This window comes from Geotrypetes seraphini, chromosome 2, assembly GCF_902459505.1.
Source record: "Geotrypetes seraphini chromosome 2, aGeoSer1.1, whole genome shotgun sequence".
In the NCBI taxonomy this organism is placed as follows: domain Eukaryota; kingdom Metazoa; phylum Chordata; class Amphibia; order Gymnophiona; family Dermophiidae; genus Geotrypetes; species Geotrypetes seraphini.
This window is the reverse complement of record NC_047085.1, coordinates 516,818,487-516,840,067: the sequence shown is the minus strand read 5'-3', so window position 1 is coordinate 516,840,067 and position 21,581 is coordinate 516,818,487. Positions and strand designations below refer to the sequence as shown.

Genomic DNA, 21,581 nt, shown 5'->3' with positions numbered 1-21,581 from the left:
GAGTTCTTAGGTGGGCTTAGGACGTCCGTGTACAATTCTCAGGAAGTCACCTAAGCGTCCTATACAGAATTCAGGCCCATAAGTCTGGTTCCTACTTCACTTGTTAAATAGTCCAAACATAACTTTGATTCTTTCACATAACCTGAGCTTGTTCCCTCACAAGCTCAGGGAAACCAAAACTCTATAACTGAAGTTCCGTCTCTTAGTCCGTCTCTTAGTTCCGTCTTTTAGTTTCTTCTCTAGACAGTATCATTTCCCATTCAATCCTCAGCGTTTAGTCAATCAGCTTTCAGTAATTTCAAAACCTGAAGGGCGTAATTACCTCAGCCACACCAGACATTAAACATAGAAACATGATGGCAGATAAAGGCCAAATGGCTCATCTAGTCTGCCCATCCGCAGTAACCATTATCTCTTTCTCTGCCCGAGAGATCCCACGTACCTATCCCAGGCCTTTTGAATCCAGACACAGTCTCTGTCTCCAGCACTTCTTCTGGGAGACTGTTCCTTACTTGCTAAGTTCCATTATAAGATGGTTTTCTCCTCTACCCTGAGATAGGCAAGTCCTGTACTCTATACAAGTGAGATAGGCAAGACCCGTACTCAGACTACATGAATGTGGTAAAAATGTACATTCTTGCTCCTGATCCATATTGCCATACACAGGACAAAGGCCATAGAAGTCCACCTGGCATCAGCCATACTGTCTCACTGCTGGAGTTGCCGTACAAGTTAACTCCAACCTACCCAGATCAGTCTTGCCACATACTGTCTCTGGCATTGGCTTCACTGCTGGGGCTGCTATTTAAAAGAAGTTATAGCTCTAGTTCTGTAGAGTTTTGTGTCATTACTATCCTCTTTTTATTAAGAGATCCTTTATGTCTACCCCACGCGTTTTTGAACTCAGTCACTGTTTTTGCCTCTGCCACCTCTCTAGGGAGTACATTCCTGCCATCCACCACCCTCTCCATGAAAAAGTATTTCCTGACACCCCTGCTGAGTCTATCACTCTGCAATCTAATTTTATGTCCTCTAGTGCAGTGGTCCCCAACCCTGTCCTGGAGGACCACCAACCATTCAGGTTTTCAGCCCTAATGAATATGCATGAGGAAGATTTGCATGTGTGTCACCTCCACTCTATGCAACTTTTTCTCATGCAAATTCATTAGGGCTCTCCTGAAAACTCGATTGGCTGGTGGTCCTCCAAGACAGGGTTGGGGATCACTGCTCTAGTGTTAGTGTTTCTCCTTCTGTCTCTGGCAATGCCACTGATAGTGGGACAGGAGAGCAATTTCCAGGGTGTTCATCTTCTCTAGAAGAAAAGGATCCTCAGCCTTCAGTTACAAATTCATTAGACACACAGATTTTTTTGATTTTTTTCCAAATCTTTATTCATTTTTTCATCTTACATCAAGTACACAATATTGTGTCAACTGAATCATATACATTACTTGAAATTTTTCTATATATCATCTTAAATACATAAAATATCTCCCTCCCCACCCACCCTTTTCACAATATTATAATAAAAAATAACATCCATGTATTGTATTCATAAATATTGATTAAACCTATAATAAAACAGTATTCCACCCACTTCCCATAATTATAGATAAGCTTATATTGCAAAAAAGGTGTCTAATCATTACAATAAGTTATCAATGGCCCCCAAATCTTTTTAAAAGTATCTGATTTATTAATAAAAGATGTTTCATTAAAACCCCCCCAGTGTTTATGTCCGAGAGCATAGGTGCCCTTCTCTCCTGTCCCTATACTCCTGTGTTTGTCTTTCAGGCTATTACATTTATAGCTTCTTTTATATCACATTTGTTAATTAGCATGATTAGGTAATATAATAGCAAGACTGATCACATGGTCTTAGCTATGAGCTGTTATTTATTTATTTTAAAAGCGGTTTACAAAGTAACATACATAATCATGTATACACACATAATCAATAAAACATTATCTACTCACTCCTCCAAAGTTATCTAACTTACTAAAAGTAGCATATGGGCTAATAAGACTTCAATAGATTGTCAAAATCTGAAACATCACTACCTAGTAACAACTTCCAGTACTTCCTCTTTTTGTCACAAAATTAATTTCTAAACATTTTTCTCAATAACATTTCATAGCCGGTACTTTATTATTTTTTTTACAACCACATATCTCAGTTTTCTGTAAGAACATAAGAACTGCCATCACTGGATCAGACTTATGGTCCATGAAGTCCGGCGATCCGCACATGCGGAGGCCCTGCCAGGTGTGTACCTGGCATAAATTAAGTCACCCATATCCCTCTATGCCTTAATTTGAGGGATATGGGTGACTAAAATTAGTAGTAATCAGAGCAAGTAGTAATTGTGAACCTATCCCATCATGAACTGACAGACTGAAAGCAATATCCTTGCTATTCATAAGAACATAAGAACCGCCATCTCTGGATCAGACCTTCGGTCCACCAAGTACAGCGATCCACACATGCAGTGGCCCAGCCAGGTGTACACCTGGCATAATTTTAGTCACCCATATCCCTCTATGCCTCTCGTAAGGAGATGTGCATCTAGTTTGATTTTAAATCCTAGAACGGTGGATTCTGCAATAACCTCCTCTGGGAGGGCATTCCAGGTGTCCACCACTCGCTGCATGAAACAGAACTTCCTGAAATTTGTCCTGGACTTGTCCCCCCCTTAGCTTCGGTCCATGTCCTCTTGTCCGTGTCACATTGGACATTGTAAATAATTTTTTTTCCTGCTCTATTTTGTCGATTTCTTTTATTATTTTGAAGGTCTCAATCATATCCCCTCGCAGTCTCCTCTTTTCAAAGGGAGAACAATCCCAGTCTCTTAAGTCATTCCTCGTATTCCAAGTTCTCCATACCTTTTACTAGCTTTGTTGCTCGTCTCTGCACCCTCTCCAGCAGTTTTATATCCTTCCTTAGGTTGGGAGACCAATGTTGGACACAGTATTCCAAGTGTGGTCTGACCATTGCTCTATATAGCGGCATTATAACTTTCTCCGCTCTACTCGTGATTCCCTTCTTTATCATGCCTAACATTCTATTCACTTTCATTGCCGCCGCCACGCATTGTGCTGACGGTTTCAGTGTCTTGTCTATCAGTACACCCAGGTCCTTTTCCTGTTCGCTTTTACCCAGAATCGCACCTGACATTCTATATTCGTGTTCCATGTTCTTTCTGCCTAAATGCATTACTTTGCACTTTTCCACATTAAACTTCATCTGCCATTTCTCCGTCCATTTCTCTAACTGACACAAGTCATTTTGGAGTTCCTCGCTATCCTTCAACTTGTTTGGAGGAGCAGTCTTTGAGGTGAAGGTTTAGATCACCCAAGATCAGGTTGTGTGCTGACGATGATGAGTCTCAGGATACAAAATCTTCAAATTATGGTTTTGCAGTGCTCCATTTCCCTAGCGTTATGTAGTAGAGAAGACAGACCATGAAGCCTTTTAATGTGTCACCAGATAATTCGCAGGTGAGTAGATCCATGTAGGGAGTAGAGGCTTTGTCCATTATTTCTATGTTTAAATTATTTTTGACTAGGATGGCCAGAACTCCCCCTCATTCTTTTCTCTCAACAGACCACTCTAGCTTGTAGCCCGTGGACAGAATTCTGTTATATGGGGGTCGGAGTCAGAAGTTAGCCAGGTTTTGACAAGGAATAGGCATCCTAGATTCTCATTCTCTATCCACTTCTTTATAAGGTCAACCATTGGACCTAGTGCTCTGATGTTCATGTAAGCACAGGCTATTGGGGTATATTCCGTACATGTGTTGTTGACCCTATTTGGATAAAGAAGATCTTTCGGCCAGGGATGAGGATTGGAAGGTGTGTTCCTTGGTGTGAATGTTGGTCTTCTTCGCCGTGTTGGAGGGGATGCTTTTTGCTTCTAGGATGATAGTCTACCAGGCTTCTGTCTATATTACTTTTCCTGGTTGGGTGGTGTGGTCTATAGGCTGATGTAAACTACTGGGATTGGGAGTACGTTGTTTCCTGCATCTTTCCAGTTTAAGAGCAAGGAGCTCAGCAGGATGATGTACATTTGTTTTGCCGTGGGGGAACTTATATTTAGTAAAGGATACATTGCTAACAGAAAGGTTAAGAATTAAGATAAGGAATAATCTTGCTATATAGGTGTAGTGCTTTTAAGGAAACAGAATTAATGTGCTGATTAAAAAAAAAATTGTTTATCAAAGAATTAAATATAAGGATCAAAAGATTATGCTAGTATAATTTAGGACAATAAATTAGAATGAGACTTCTCAGCAAACTACAAATCCATGGAATAGAGGGGGATATACAAAGATGGATAGGCAATTGGCTGGAGAACAGAAGGCAGAGAGTGGGCATAAATGGGAAGTTCTCAGACTGGGAGAAGGTGTCTAGCAGAAGGATACCTTCTTTCATTTCTCAATGCTCTATCCTACCAGATACTAGACCCCCAAATCACATATGAGAAAGGTCACTACATTGATATAGCAGCCTTCATGATCAAACAACCCATCTCACCTGAGATCCACAGTTCATATGGGGCCTGGCTCTGCTCCCTCTGGTGATATCACTACATATACACCTTCAACATCAACTGGACACAAGGCAAAATCAAACAAGAAACCCAAAGATCAACCTACAACACTCATTCTGGATCAAAGTAGATTCCGTGGTCAAAGCAGATTCCATGATCAAAGCCTGCGACCACAAAAAATTAGTATCTCAATGGTGCACACTAAGTGAAGCAATCCTGGACGAGTTGGCTCCAGTACATACAAAAAGAACAGAATCAGCAGGCGAGCCAACAAGTGGTTCGACAGTGAACTACTCCTACTCAAAAGGCAATGCAGACAACTTGAAAGAAAATGGAGAAAAAAGAACCAGGAGCATAGAAAAACAGCATGGAGAAGCCTGATCAAACAGTACAAGGCCAAACTAAAGGAGAAAAGGAAACCATTCTACTCCAAACAGGAAGGTATGGAAGTACAGGACACAAAAATGAAAGTACAGGACACAAAAAAACTATTAAAACTAATAAGAGAATTCACCGACACTGAGCCACCAATGTTCAGCTTTAGTTTGTGGTCTTTCATCCATGTTTCTAATATCCTGTAGGAAGTCAGCCAGCATGGACAACTCTCCTCCTCTCCCCACCGAAGCGTGTCACGGCCAGATGGGCCTCTGTGCACTTCCAGGTGCCTTCTGGGGCACTGGATTTAGTGTGCCACCGGCCGGAAAGTTTGCAAAACACTGTTCTAGATTGAAGGAATTCTTGGAACCATGTATATACTCTGCCTGTAATTCCTATAGCCTCCAGTATTTGTAATAGCAACTGTGTGTCTTCAAGGTTTTGATAGCTAAATTTAATGCAAAGAAAGTCCCTGGTGTTAAGTTTTCAACATGCACACAGTAGAAAACAATGTCCACATTCATTCTTCATATTCTGGCAGCACAGCGCTAGCAGTAGTAACAGGCCCACAGGGCTTTGCGGCAGAATCCCTGATGGTGTGGTTCTGGCCTCATATTCATGTAAGTACGTTGACCAATCTGTGGCTCTACATCATGATTGGAAATATTTCTCAATTTTTCTGCCACATCTTCTTGGACTGAGATTGCATTATCTCCTCTATCTGATGGAATCTACTTAAATGTAGTTAATCTCTCCCACATGGGTATTTGGGTGAAGGTTTAGATCTGAAAGCTGGTTGAAGCAGTAACTACATTCAGTGCATATAAATGGCTTAATTCCTGTGTGACGCTGTTGGTGAATTTTTTGATTTGAAAGCCAAGTGAAGTTTTATTACACTCAGTAGTACATGGAAATGGTTTGTCTCTCGTGTGAATATTTTGTTGAGTTTTTAGTGAAGCTTTTAGCATGTAATCTGTTTATTGGAGAGATGGCACATATAATATATACAAGAAATGATATACACTCCTCCCTCCGTATTCGGAGTGGTTAGGGGCAGGACATAACCGCAAATACGGAAAAACCGTGAATAACTTTTTATGTTATTCGCGGGTTTTTGTAACCAGCTACCGTTATTACTAATGAAATCATGAATAACAAACAATGGTCTTATTAGCGATTTTTACCCATCTCACTCAGTCCTCAACATCCCTAAGATACTGGCAAGCAGCGATTTCAGGCTGATAACAGGCAACAGCGTTTTTCTCTGTGCATGCTGGGAAAGCAGCGTTTTTCTCTGTGCACGCTGGGAATCTTGGAAGCAGCGATTTTCTGAGTGAAAGCTGGTAAGCGCCAAACCTTTTTTTTTTTTTTTTTTAAATAATTATTTTATTAATTTTCAAATTACATACCAAGTAATCACTTGTACAGAAAGTAAGTTAGTAGGAAATGACCTATATCCAATACAAATCATAATCAAACCAAATTAAACAAAGTACAAAGAAAATTTTTTCAACTAACTCAACTCAAGTTCTCAAAATATAGATCCAAGATTACATTAAAGTGAGCAAGAAAAAAAGAAATAATATAAGAAGATAAATTACAGACAAACTGAGGTATGGGCAGTTATATAAATTATGGAGCCGTTGATTTCTCTTTATCCAGTCGAGACATAGCCAGGAAAGCAGTTAACTGTTGTGGTTCAAAAAAGACATATTTAACTGAACGGTAGCAAATAATACACTTGCAGGGATGTCTCAGATAAAACGTTGCTCCCAGTGAAGTGACTCCAGGTTTCAACAACAAAAATTCTCTACGTCACTTTTGAGTTTCTCTGGAAAGGTCAGGAAACATTTGTATTTTACAACCCAGAAACTCTTTCTGTCTGTTTTTAAAGAAAAGTCTCAATAGCCATATTTTATCTATTGCGAGAGCTACAGTCAAAATCATTGTAGAAGGTACAACTGTTTCTTTGACTGAAGTTTCTAACAATTCAGAAACATTCAACAAAGCTTGATTCGATTCTTTAACTTGCGTTTGGGCCCCTTCTTTATTTGGCAAGTAATACACTTGAACAAATGGTGGTAAGGTTTCTTCTGAAACTTGCAAAATTTCTATCAGATATCTCCTAAGCATTTCCCTAGGAGTAACCGTAGTTAATCTAGGGAAGTTAATTAATCTCAAATTATTATTCCGAGAATTATTTTCAAGTGTTTCCAGTTTCTTTCTTAGATTGATATTATCTTTGATTAGGGACTCCTGTACTTGTTTAGTCATTAAAATATCTTGGTCAAGCTTTTGAAAGTCAAGCCTTGGTCAAGCCTTTGAAAGTCAAATCCGCAGTCAAATCTTTCAGCTCCCTAGAGTGTTGGATCACAATCAGATCCCATAGTGAGTCTAAAGTCACTTGCGCTGATTTCTCCCATATTGGAAGCCTTTGCTGGGTGTAGAAATGCTCACCGTCAGAAGAACAAAAATTTTCCTGGTTAAGTTCTGATTGGAGTCCTTCACCTCAGGTTGCTTGTCCTACCCCGGACAGAGAGTACTGCTTCCTCAGTCTCCCGCAATGATCCTGCTGCATCGAGGGAAAGTACCTCCCCCTTCCCCGGGGTTTCCTCTACCCCTAGAGAACTGGTAGACCGGGGTCGCGGAGGTAGAGCTCTCAAGTCGGGGCTTAAGGTAATCTCTAGCCCTGGAGAGACAACCCTGATCTTGCCCCCTTCAGGTGCCCTCAGCGGGCTTATTCCTGACACAGGCGAAACTGCCTCCTGCAACCGCCGCAACATCTCATCGACTCTGCCGAAGGAGGGCACATCAGAGCGCCGCAAGGTGCCAGCCGCACTTCTGCCCCTTCTCTTCGGCATCCCAAAGGTAATTTAGGCCACCAAGCCGAATAAACAAGAAGAGAAGTTAATTGAGTGGAGCAGTCAGATGTGTTGCTCTTAGCGCTTCTGTATTGCGGCCATCTAAACTTTTTTATCGGTACAGTACAGGTACTTTTCGCATAATGTAATTTTGGGGAGAGGAGTTAGTATGCGAAAAATTGCAAATAAGCGACACCGCGAGTGCTGAAACTGCAAATACGGAGGGAGACGTGTACATTATGTTTTTATAAACGATATGAACTGCCGCTCACTAAAGGGGGATTAGGATTATTATGTATAGCTAGACTAAATCTGGCTTGTCAGCTACGTCACATACATGATTGGTTCTGTAATACTACTGATTTCTCATTGCCTGTGATTGAATGTTTCTTTTTTCAGCCCTTCCATTTTAGCTATCTCCTCCATACCTCTAGGTTGCCAGATATACCCCAGTTGTGGTCTCACCCACTTCTGCCTGCAATGCGTAAAGCCTGGAAATTGTTCTGTAAGGCAATTGGGACTACTTCGCACATTACACCTTACCTGCCCATAGTAGGTAATGGGGACTTTCTACCTAGTTTGGACTCTACAGTGATTCGACGTTGGTCCCGTGCCGGCCTTACCTATGTGTTTCAGGCCGTTCAGCCTACTGGTTCTCCATTATCCTTTGGCGAACTACAAGAGAAATATCACCTCTTATCCACGGATTGGTTGGCATACCGGCAGCTTCACCATTACTTGCACGCTTTGACTCCACTGGGGCTCTGTGAGGAGATTCAGGATAACTTTCAAGAAGCACTTTCTCTTACTGCACAAGAGTCTGTGCCACTTCGTTTCTATCATAAGTGGTTACAGGGGCGTGCTGGTGAATTGGACTTTTCCTCTTTGGCACGGAAATGGACTGTAGATCTTCAACTACCTATATCGGCTGATGTACTTCGAAAGGGCTTGCGTGCTGGCAAGACTGCTACTATCTGTGCTGTTGAGAGAGATCGGAATTATAAGTTCCTTCTCCGAGCCTTCTATACACCGAAAAGGACACATACCATGGGACTTAGTGTGGGACATTGTTGTGGTAAATGCGCCTGTCCTATGGCCTCGTTTGGACACATGTTTTGGTCCTGCCCCATGATATCTTCCTTTTGGATGCAAGTGGTGACTTGGGTGGCACGGCTCTGGAATTGCTCTTGGAGACTACACCCCAGTTTTCTCTTTACCCTGCAGATTCGATTTCATCCGCCCATACCAGGCTGTGCAGCCTTTATTCGAAAAACGGTGCTTCTGGGATGGAAATGTATATTACTACAATGGCTCTCGCCTCAACCCCCGACTATCTCACAATGGAGAGCCTTAATGCTACAACAAATGCTGTTGGAACGCCGTGAGATACTGGATTTGTCGTCCAAATCTGGACGTCTCTATTATCAATGCTGGCACCTATTTAGTTTGACTTTTACTGCTTATGTTCAATCCCAACTTTGGCCTGTTTGAATTCCTTAGATCCATTTGTTTTTTGATTACACCGCTGCTGCCGGGGTGGGGGGGGGGGTGGGTGGGAGGGTGGGGGGTTTGGTTGGGTGGGTGGGGATTGGATTTCTGGTATGTTTTGAAAAACGTTTTGCTGTGCCTGTTGTTCTGCAAATTCTGTTTAATAAAAATGATTCAAACATAAACGATATGAACAACACGCAGCTGAAAAAAAATCTATTTTCATTCAACAGATGCTAATCATAATTTATGGAAGCCCATTGACATTCATCTGTCTTCTGTTTAAAAATTTTTATTTTTAAATTTTTCAAACTATCAGTCAATTAGAATGTATACAACTTTTCTGATACATGTTAATTTCAATGATTTTGCAGACTTTCCTGAACTGTTTTTGTTCTATGTTGTTAAAAATTTAATAATTTAATAAATTGAACTAAAAAAAAATGTTATACAAAACAAACTATGTGAAATAAACCTACCTCTATATAACAGTCCAGTCACTCCCTCAGCTGGAGGGAGCAGACCAGAAGGTAAACACTCATGGGAGGGAGGCATGTACTTCGGGCACAGAATGGAGAAAGGAAGAGAGAAGGGCGTGTACATGCAAATCATTTCTCTCCTGTGTGGATCTTTTGGTGCACTTTTAGAACTGAAAGAGAAGTGAACCTTTCATCACATTCTGTACACTGAAATTGTTTCTCTCCTGAGTGGATCTTTTGGTGCCTTTTTAGACCTGAAAGCTGAGTGAACCTTTTATCACACTCAGTACACAGATATGGTTTCTCTCCAGTATGGATACGTTTGTGCTCTTTTAGAACTGAAAGGTGAGTGAACCTTTTATCACATTCTGTGCACTGAAATGGTTTCTCTCCCGAGTGGATCTTTTGGTGCACTTTTAGATTTGAAAGCCAACTGAAGCTTTTATTACACTGGATACATGAAAATGGTTTCTCATCTTTATGGATCTTTTGGTGCACTTTTAGAGCTGAAAGAGAAATGAATCTTTTATCACATTCAGTACACTTAAATGGTTTCTCTCCCGAGTGGATCTTTTGGTGCCCTTTTAGACCTTTAGGAGAAGTGAACCTTTTATTACACTCTGTACACTGAAATGGTTTCTCTCCCACATGGATCTTTTGGTGCTCTCTTAAACCTGAAAGTAGAGTGAACCTTTTGTCACACTCAGTACAAAGAAATGGTTTCTCCCCCATGTGGCTCTTTTGGTGCGCTTTTAGAACTGAAAGAGATGTGAACCTTTTATCACATTCTGTACACTGAAATGGTTTCTCTCCTGTGTGCATCTTTTGGTGTCCTTTTAGAACTGAAAAGTATGCAAACCTTTTATCACATTCTGTACACTGAAATGGTTTCTCTCCCGTGTGGATCTTTTGGTGTCCTCTTAGACCAGAAAGCTGAGTAAATCTTTTATCACACTCAGTACACATATATGGTTTCTCTCCAGTGTGGATATTTTTGTGCTCTTTTAGAACTTGAAGGTAAGCAAACCTTTTATCACATTCTGTACACTGAAATGGTTTCTCACCCGTGTGGATCTTTTGGTGCTTTTTTAGAACTGAAAGACATATGAACCTTTTATCACATTCTGTACACTGAAATGGTTTCTCTCCCACGTGGATCTTTTGGTGCATTTTTAGATTTGAAAGCAAAGTGAAACTTTTATTACACTGGATACATGAAAATGGTTTTTCTCCCAAGTGGATCTTTTGGTGGCCTTTTAGAATTGAAAGAGAAGTAAACTTTTTATCACATTGTTTACACTGGAATCGTCTCTCTCCCGAGTGGAGCTTTTGGTGCACTTTTAGATTTGAAAGCCAAGTGAAGCTTTTGTTACACTTGGTACATGAAAATGGTTTCTCACCTCTGTGAATCTTTTGGTGACTTTTCAGATATGAAAGCTGACGGAAGCTTTTATTACACTCACTGCATGAAAATCGCTTCTCCTCTGTATGAATCTTTTGATGACTTTTCAGATATGAAAGCTGAGCGAAGCTTTTATTACACTCACTGCATGAAAATCGTTTGTCCTCTGTGTGGAGCTTTTGGTGAACTTTTAGGTTTGAAAGCTGATGGAAGCTTTTACTATGCTCAGTATACGTAATCCGTTTCTCATTTCTGTGTTTCCTTTTGTGTATTTGCAGCTCTGAAAACAAGGGAAAACTCTTATTACAGTTAGGACAAATAAACCAGATGCTCCTATTAAATATAAAGTGACTTGATGACTATTGTTAGTTTGGGTCTCTCTAGGGGTCTCTGGTGCTCAGGGATGTTACTGAGGTCCCTGTCATTTCTCTCACACTTACCAACTCCTCCTGCAGGGTCTCTCTGTTCCTTTGACTCCTGGTCACAATTCCTTGTGTTAATAATGCTCTTAGATCCCTGGGAAATATACACATAGATGTTTTCTGAATGTTTTTGAATTTCTTCCATTTCTACAGAATGCTCTACTTGATTCCTTTCTATCTTTATTTCTTCTGTAATCTGATGATCTGCTGGACATAAACAGAAGATAGTAATCATGTGTTAGAAGGCTCTGGTGGTTTTTTATTACCTGTGTATAATAAGGAGGACAGGATAGATTGTGGGTTTCTTATTTGCACAGCATTTCTTTAAGCCTTTGCACACATTACAAGTTTGTGAGAGCATGAGATGCCCCTTGGAAATGGCAGTGTACGGTATAGACACAAGAGTTTTGAAGCATGGTCTGAATGAGAATATATTAAAATCTGCTTATCAGGGAGTTTCTTCCATAGTGATGAAGCGACAACACCTGATCCACACTCCTACTGAAAGACAGCCACTGTCTAGCAGTAATTAGGTGCAATAAATCTTATTCAGACAATTATAGATCAGCAATTATCCTGTAGTTGTGGCTAGGACACAGGTGTCACAATCAAGGCCCATTGGGCAAATCCGGCCCGCCTGGCTATTTTATGTGGCCCATAGTGCGATGCGGTGTTTTCACTGCCGCCCCCAGTGTTATCGTCTGGCCGGCTCCCTCCTCCTCACTGCCACAGTGTGCACAAAACAGTGGGGGGCAGCTCCTACGTGCATCCTGCGCCTGAACCCAAAGCCTTCTCTCTGACATCGCAACATCAGAGGGAATGCCTCCAGATGAGGTGCGCAACACACAAGGAGCGAGGGACCTAGCCAGAAAATAACAACGGGGGTGGAAATGAAAACGCCGCTTCGTACTGCAGGCCACATAAAATGGCAAGGCGGGAGCCAGCCAGAAGGTAAGACATCCACCAAAGGGAGGCACCTAGCTGAGGCACAGCATGGAGAGGGGAAACAACAAAAGATAGGGGGGGAATGATTTTATTTTCAATTTAGTGATTAAATTGTGTCAATTTTGATAACTTTCATCTGCTGTCTATATTTTGCATTGTTCAGGAAGAAATGCATTTGTTTCTTTTTCTCTGGGGTTGTACTGCATGCAGTCTTCAATCTTAGGGTTTTGTTTTGATGTGGCTCTTAGGCTCAATTGAGCCTAGGGTGTGGTGTGCCTATTAAATATGGACAGGTATTTGGTGATATGGATGAGGAAATAAACAATCACTAAACTTTCTTACTATTGCGCGAAAGATTTTACTATTCAGGGAGAATATGATAAGATAAGGATTTAATCCTAGAGCAGATAAGAAAGTTTTATAAGTGGCTATAAAAAAGCAAAATTAGATAACAAGAATACAGAACCATAGACAAAAATAGGGATAAATTATAAGATATTGATATGAGAAAACAAGTGCTCTTGCTCTGAGGAGAAACAGGAAAAGATCAGGAATCCATCTTGAGGTATTAGAACTGACAAGTTCTGTTGATTTGTAGTATAGGTTAGAGAAAATCCAGACCAGATGTCCTGTTTTCTCAGAGGCTTATAGTGGCCTATTATCCAACTTGTGTCATTTGGTCAAGGGGGATATACTCTAGAGCCCCACATTCCAAGGGGCCTTTTTTGAAGAATAAGTAACATGGACCATAATTGGATATGTATGGGCATATATGTGTAATGTTATTTAACCGCTCCCCTTTTCACTGCACGCTGTGAGATCAAGTAGTAGGATGTGAGAGAAGAGAGATTTCAGGAACACAGAGATTGTGTTAGGCTGGTTGCATGGATATTTTCTTTGAATGGAACTGTTTCTTTTGTATTTCTTTTTATTATTGAGTTAGTATTAGAATGTAACTTTTAGAAATTCCTTTGTGAGGGGGAAAAGACGCCCCCATATAAATGTACAGAAGAGCCCTATATGGTAGAAAATTATGTTTGACCAATTATATGAAGGTAGAAAAAATGTCGTCATATTAGGTATATAGGTAAAGACAGCAGGACAACGTATGAGACGGGTTTTTCAAAAAGATGCATTTACACTCTGAACAGACTGTCTCCATTGTACAAATGCCTTTTGAAACAGGATTACTCTGTTATTTTTAATAAACAATATTTGTTAGGAAATATTTGTACAATCGTCATTATTCCAGAGCATCTAAGGGCAGAGTTAGGAAATAACTCTGTTCAGTTTGTATATATTAGTACTTTTAGTTTGTGGTCCTGTTTTTGCATAGGGGTTATCTGTGCTCTGCATATGTGACCAACGCCAGGTGTTCTGGTAGGAATGAATGTTGAGAAGCATACAGCAAGCTTGGTGTAGTTTAATTTTGTGGTTGACCATTATAAACTACAATAAACTAAACCTTAAGCTTATATACTGCATCATCTCTATAAAAACAGAGTTTGACATGGTTTACAGAAAATTAAAGAAAAAATACAATAGGGATAGGGATAATATAGAAGGAAACAAAGAATCACAATTTTGAAAAAAGCCAAGTTTTCAGATGTTTACGGAATTGAAGAGAGCCCAGATCACGCAACTGGACAGAAAAATTATTCCAGAGCTCAGTAATTTTGAAAAGAAGAGACTTCCCTAGTTTTCCAATATAGATGATGCCTTTTAGCATAGGAAAGGATAATTTAAGTTTTTGAGTAGATCTGGTAGTCTCAGATCTTGTAGAATTCCAAAATAGAGGAAGGAAGGAAGGAAGGAAGGAAGGAAGGAAAAATGCCATGCAAGATCTTAAATGTAAAGCAAGCACATTTGAAATAGACTAGAAATAATTGGAAGCCAATGAAGTTTTAGCAAAAGCGAAGAAACATGATCAAATTTACTTTTTGCAAAGGTCAAGCTAGCCTCAGTATTCTGGATCAACTGAAGTCTTTGAAGATTATATTGTGTGAATCTTATAGGAAGAATAGACAAAGTCCGAGAAAAATAGCAAGCTGTATAAATATACTTACATATAAGATACATCTAAAACCAGTTTTGATATCGGTACTTGGATGATCTGTCTTTTTGATCGTCCAAGTACTGACTTAGGCTGCTTTTTGGACGGTTTTTTTTGGACTTTAAAAAAAAATGTTATTATGAGCCCTTAAGATTTCCTGAGAAGGTAATAAAGCAGCACCTAGAATATATATGGCTAATTACCACAGAATCCCAAATAACCTTTCCTTAGTAAGCAAAAGATACTCTTAGCCAACCCAGCGAACTATAGAGAAAAATCCTTGTCTCTCCCTTCTTCAGCTGTCAGCAACAGACAGTGGGATGGATTTCTCTTCAGGGATGTGAGCTTTATCAGCGAGCCCAGACGTTCAGGCAGGGAAGACTGCAGAGTCCTAACTCAGCTATGGTACAAGGTCTTTCAGTCAGATAACAGCCACAGTACTCAGTTGCAGATTCTTCGAGAAACAGGTCGTAATCCCTGAGCTAAAATTAATTACTGTCCAGACACGGACAGCCAATGGGGAAGGCATGAAAACCCAAAAGATTCTTCTCTTGTTAGTTTTGTATCTCCTGTACAAGAAAACTCCCCAATTTCAGACCCAAACTTCTACACATTCAAACTTGACTGAGTCCAGTTCATACAGGTACTCCGTTTCATCATGCACAGGGACTAGTCAGAACCTGTTCCAAAAGGGTATTTATTATTATTTATTTTTTTTTAGCATTTATATACCACTTATAACCTAAGTGGTGTACATTCAGGCACACAAGCATTTTCCCCTATCTGCCCTGGCAGGCTCACAACCTATCTAATGTACCTGGGGCAATGGGGGAATTAAGTGACTTGCCCAGGATCACAAGGAGCAATGTGGGATAAGAGACCAAGGCCCACTTCATAACACTGCCTGCAAAGCACAAACTCCTACACATCTTTTCACAGCAAGAAGGACCCAGGGCTGGTAGATGACCTTGGCTGTGAACTAGAGAGTTGCACGGGGACATAAATCCCCCCCCGTCCCCGTGAGGAATCCCTCTGTCCCCAGCTGTCTCCGCGAGGAATCCACTCTGTCCCCGCCCATCCCTATAAATTGAAGAAACAGTTATTTCATTTAATTATGCTACTGAATTAAAGGCTCTGGTAGAGACCCATTTACAAATAAGCAAAGACACTTTCTTAGAAACATAGAAATAGACGGCAGATAAGGGCCCACGGCCCATCTAGTCTGCCCACCTTAATGTCCCTCCCCTACCTTTGCCCTGTGACTAGATCCCATGTGCCGATCCCATTTGGCCTTAAAATCAGGCACGCTGCTGGCCTCAATCACCTGTAGTGGAAGACTATTCCAGCGATCAACCACTCTTTCAGTGAAAAAGAATTTCCTGGTGTCACCTCGTAGTTTCCCGCCCCTGATTTTCAACGGATGCCCTCTTGTTGTCGTGGGACCCTTGAAAAAGAAGATATCTTCCTCCGCCTCGATGCGGCCCGTAAGATACTTGAACGTCTCGATCATGTCCCCCCTCTCTCTGTGCTCCTCGAGCGAGTATAGCTGTAATTTGTCAAGCCGTTTTTCGTAACTTCTTAATTTGGAAATATTTATTGAGAAGAATACATATTTTGTAAACAGGTTTCTACCAAAGTCTCTAATGTAAATATAAAATAGAAATACTCAGTTGATGAGAGGACCCCCCAAGCTTTCATCTGAGGACTTCTTCTGCAGTTGGCCGGGGGTCCCTTTTGCCAAGCTTGGCAGGCAGCAGTAGCGTCCCCGAGTCACAGATGCTGGCACTTCAGTGGCTCATGGATGCCTTTATACCTCATCCTCCCAAAGGAACTCATTTGTTACAAAGTAACTTGCCCAACTCTGGTACTTAGTAGCTCTGCTACCTTATTGCCCAGCCTTCAGTTAACAACATATGCTTCAAGAACCGTAAAAAATTTCTCTTCCCACAACCAGTGCAGGTTTCTCCTCACTGTATAAATGCCAAATCGATAGTAATATACCCACCCACGTGTTTACTCATGGAAAACAATCATGGTTTCCTTGCCTGCCTCCGCACAATTTTATTATTTTACCTTAAGAAGATAAGAACATAAGAATTGCCGCTGCTGGGTCAGACCAGTGGTCCACCATGCCCAGCAGTCTGCTCACGCGGCGGCCCTCTGGTCAAAGACCAGCGCCCTAACTGGGACTAGCCCTACCAGCGTACGCTCTTGTTCACCAGGAACTTGTCTAACTTTCTGTTGAATCCCTGGAGGGTGTTTTCCCCTATGACAGACTCCGGAAGAGCGTTCCACTATTCTACCACTCTCTGGGTGAAGAACTTCCTTACGTTCGTACGGGATCTATCTCCTTTCAATTTTAGAGAGTGCCCTCTCGTTCTCCCTACCATGGAGAGGGTGAACAACCTGTCCTTATCTACTAAGTCTATCCCCTTCAGTACCTTGAATGTTTCGATCATGTCCCCTCTCAATCTCCTCTGTTCGAGGGAGAAGCCAAGTTTCTCTAGTCTTTTGCTGTACGGAAGCTCCTCCAACCCCTTAACCATCTTAGTCGCTTTTCTCTGGACCCTTTCGAGTAGTACCGTGTCCTTCTTCATGTACGGTGACCAGTGCTGTACACAGTACTCCAGGTGAGGGCGTACCATGGCCCGATACAGCGGCATGATAACCTTCTCTGATCTGTTCGTGATCCCCTTCTTTATCATTCCTAGCATTCTGTTCGCCACCACTGCACATTGCGCAGACGGCTTTATCAACTTGTCGATCAGAACTCCCAAGTCCCTTTCCTGGGAGGTCTCTCAAAGTACCACCCTGGACATCCTGTATTTGTGCATGAGATTTTTGTTACCAACATGCACAAAAGGGAGAAAGAAAATCCAACGTAGTCTGCAGTAAACAACAGCAACCAGAAAACAACAAACAGACTGCAGACAATGTACAAGATGCAGGCGTTGTTTATTAGTAAATGCAGTAACATATACAACCTTATAGCCAACCAAGGGACCCGACACGGTCCGTGTTTCAGATGACACGCCTTCCTCAGGGGTCCTAATGAATTTAAGCATAAATACTTAAGATAATGTGTGAACATAAAAAGGTGAAGCAAGCAAATGGTAATGTGACAAAGGTGATAATGTCATACAAGAACATATTAAAGAGAAAAAGTAAAAATGTACAAATAATATCGGGTGTCTCTGAGTGTGATTGAAATATATAATGATATAGATGCAAAGATTTTTAATGACTAGAATATCACTGAATGAAAAACTAGAAATGAAGTGACACGTGTCAAATGAAAAGCAATTAATATCAACATAGGGATACGTGACAGACGGAAGAAACAAATCACAAATATAAGAAAAGAAAAGGGAACCAGAAGTGGTGGTGAAACGAGAAATGGAGCAGACCAACAATAAAAATAAACCAAATCTTAATAACCGGAAGTGATACTGCATAATGAAAAAGGGGCAGTGAGTGTGTGAATAGGAAACCAGCATATAGGTAACAAAAAACTGAAAAGACATACCATGGTGGTTAAGGTATAAAGCAAACTGCGTAAAAGATAACAAACTGATGAAAATAAAAATGATAAGGCATGGAGTCAATAAAAGCATTGGTCCTAAAACATTAAGAACAGAACTGAACAGGTTAAGAATATCTAATATGTACAGTGGCTGTCTCATACTGGAATTTGTATAACATAGGATACAAAAGACAATATAGTATAAATCTTCATAATGTGCACTTCTTAAAAGGTTGTAATCAATGTTATGAATACAACTTAAAATAACAGATGATCCAAATATGCTGGAGAAAGTGCATTTTAACGCCTAACAGTTAATAAAACCCAAACTAAAATGTACTATATGAATGTTAAAATATTAAAATGCATTATTGTATGTTAATAACAAAAAATTATTAAAAGACTTTATTAGAAAACAATGTTAAACAACAATAAAAAGAAACTATATTAAAAACAATGTAAGAAATAATATTAAAACAATATATAAAAAAGTCATAAAATGTTTGCTAAAACTTAAACCTGTTGCATGCCATGGACATTTAGATTGATATACCATGGGTTCAATGTGAGTGGGTGGCGACCACAGAATGATAAGAAAAGACGATTAACAGAGTGATGACTAAATGCACAGAGCTAGTGTTCTCAAAGGTGGCCTAAATACTCTTTAACAATAGCTAAGAGCAATTAAATAAGCCTAACAGTATTAGAACTGAAGATTAGATTATGTACTCAAACATACCATTCAGACATAAAAATACCATATATGGTCTGACCCAGCAGCGGCAATTCTTATGTTCTAACCCTTGAGTACCCCTCTCCACCCTCACCGTGCAGCCGAACCTCTGCTGACCCTCCATCATTCCCTCCCCACCGACCACGAGCGAGCCCTCACTTCATGGTGAGCTATTACCCCATTAGTCTGGAGAGGTTGAGAAAGAAGGAGGAAGATCCTTTCATCAAGGCCTTTCGTTTGAGGACCCCGACCTCTATATGAGGTCCTTGAAGACACAACAACCTCTCTATGATTAGCCTTCACTGGATCCCAGCCAGTAAAACTTGCTGCCCTCTATTTATTTATTTATTTTTTTGTTTAGAGGCAGAAGTAATAACAGTGAAGAAACTCCGTAACTGGCTAACGATGGCCCGGGAGGGGAAGAGGAAGAGGGACCCCATGCGGAATAGGCCTTCTAGTAATTCCCAGACTCAACTAAACCTGAGGGATAGGCCAGGTGTCTACCATCCATTCTGAGCTGCACAGGTTATGTCCATTTACCTGCTAGAAAGAGAGGCTGCTTCACAGAACTCTCTCTCCCTCTATCTCCTAGTAGACAGACACAACCCACAAGAATCTGGATTGATCTGTGGAACGCTATGGAAATATTCGATTAGCACCGCAAGCACCGCAAAGCGTGCCCATAACAGGCCTCCAACACGCCCTCTTGAACTTTGTTCACACAGAGGTCAGAAAACCTAGCGCGACATCTAGAAAGTCGGTTTCAAAAATTGGCACTTGGCTGTCCCGGTAATTAGGATCGTCACGTACCAATTTATAACGTCTTTTAGACATCTTTCTTTTTGAAAATGAGCCCCATTGTAAATGACTGCAAACCTGAACATTCCGTCCAGTCACAAATTCATAGGCTAAAGTAAATTGGACTTTTTTCTTTGATATTTCTGGGCCATATACGTAGAAGTCTGCCCGACGGTGTCCTTAGGTACCAACTACTGGAGTTTCTGTCAAGCCCTCCTCAGCTAGTCCTAAATCGAATTGCCATATATGGGCCACAGACCGTGCAAGACGGCCCAATATTGACCTTAGTTCTTCAATTTACTATTCATTTCTAATTAGAGATACTCTGTGTTCATCCCACACTTTTTGGAATTGTCACTATTTTCATCTCCACTACTTCTCTCAGGAGGACATTCCAGGCTTCAACCACTCTCTTGGTGAAACAGAATTTCCTAACGTTACTCCTAAGTCTACCACCCCGCAACCTTAATCTATGCCCTCTGGTTTTACCATTTCCCTTCTCTGAAAAAGATTTGGTTCTTTATCTCTTCAATATTTCTGTCGTGAAATTGCAGATAAACAGAAAGGAACCCGACTCTTTCCTTCCCTCCACCTCTTCCAGAGCCTTACAGACTAAGGGCTCCTTTTACAAAGGTGTGCTAGCGGGCTTAGAGCGTGCGAAAATGCCAAGCGAACTAGCCGCTACCGCCTCCTTTTAAGCAGGCGGTAATTTTTCGGCTTGCGTGCGCTAAAAACGCACCTTAGTAAAAGGAGCCCTAAGTGACTGATCCTCATCTGTAAAGGGCAGCACACCCGGCAATTACCCTACAGAAGGTGTCTACAGAATTCAGTTTACCCCACTCCCTCTTACTGGTGCAATCATTTATCTTGAGTATTTTGGATTACTGTAATATTATATATCTAGGAGCTTATAAAAAGATACTCAAAAAACTGAGACTGATTCAGAATACTGCGGTTCGTCTTATCTTTGGTTTAAAAAAACGGGAACACATTACCCCTTATTTTCAAAAACTCCACTAATTGCCCGTGGAGTCTAGAGCAGTGTTCTTCAACCGCCGGTCCGTGGACCGGTGCCGGTCCACAGAAATTTCCTGCCGGTCCACAGGGCCAGCACGTGCATCAGGCCCAAAACAGTGTTCTTCAACCGCCGGTTCACGGTGCGATCGATGTGGCGTTATCTTCGAGCCAGCTCCCTCTTCCTAACTGATTCGGTGCACAAAGCCACGGGCAGTGGCTCCTACAGGCATCCTGCGCCTGAACCGGAAGCCTTCTCTCTGACGTTGCAACGTCAGAGGGAAAGCTCCCAGATGACGCACGGGACGTGGAAGGTGCAATTAGTACTATTATGGGGGCGGTGGCTGGGGGGTGGAGATGGGCGGGATCTGGCCCACGACTTAGCCCAGTATTCTTCAACCGCCAGTCCACGGACTGATGCCGGACCACAGAATAATTATTTTATTTCTGCCGGTCCATAGGTGTAAAAAGGTTGAAAAACACTTGTCTAGAGTTCTCTTCAAGTTTGCCTGTATTAGCTACAAAGCAGTCTTTGGGATGCTACCAGATTACCTTGCCTCTCAGTTCATTTTGAATTGTTCCAAAAAGAGTACTCGTAGAATAAATCTATTTCATCATCCCTCTGAAATCATGTCACTATAAGTTTCAAGTTTCAAGTTTATTTATTCTTAATGAATCGCCTATTTAAAATCACTAAGCGATGTACAAAGCCTTAATACATACAGATTAATACCTTAACACATACAAATTAAATGTTATTGACAATATAAAGTAAAATTTTCTTAAATACTAAACATACTTAATTACATTCGTATATTAAAATGTTAGTTAGGGTATAGAGACATACTTGAATTGTGAGGATAAATAGGAAAGAAATTACAATAATTGGATAGGAAAGGAAGAGTAATAACAAAGGAAAAAACAAATAGGAAGGGGAAG

At 40.9% G+C, this 21,581-nt stretch overlaps 2 protein-coding genes across 3 annotated transcripts in view; one reads left to right on the top strand and one right to left on the bottom strand.

Moving 5' to 3' along the window:
• LOC117355017 (zinc finger protein 665-like) overlaps positions 1-9,170 on the top strand; it is a 50,493-nt gene extending 41,323 nt beyond the window's left edge. Inside the window, exons 5-7 of the mRNA XM_033932964.1 lie at positions 7,647-7,792; positions 8,185-8,860; positions 9,010-9,170. Of these exons, the coding sequence (XP_033788855.1) occupies positions 7,647-7,792; positions 8,185-8,860; positions 9,010-9,170 (983 nt within the window). The remainder of the gene's footprint in view (positions 1-7,646; positions 7,793-8,184; positions 8,861-9,009) is intronic.
• The window catches only part of LOC117354648 (oocyte zinc finger protein XlCOF6-like), a 31,506-nt gene continuing 16,182 nt past the window's right edge, over positions 6,258-21,581 (bottom strand). The window contains exons 4-5 of one of the 2 annotated variants that reach the window (XM_033932482.1): positions 11,595-11,783; positions 6,258-11,434 (exon numbers count right to left, since the gene is read on the bottom strand). In XM_033932482.1, the coding sequence (XP_033788373.1) occupies positions 9,882-11,434; positions 11,595-11,783 (1,742 nt within the window). In that variant the 3' untranslated portion in view covers positions 6,258-9,881. The remainder of the gene's footprint in view (positions 11,435-11,594; positions 11,784-21,581) is intronic. The other variant, XM_033932483.1, reaches the window with a different exon arrangement.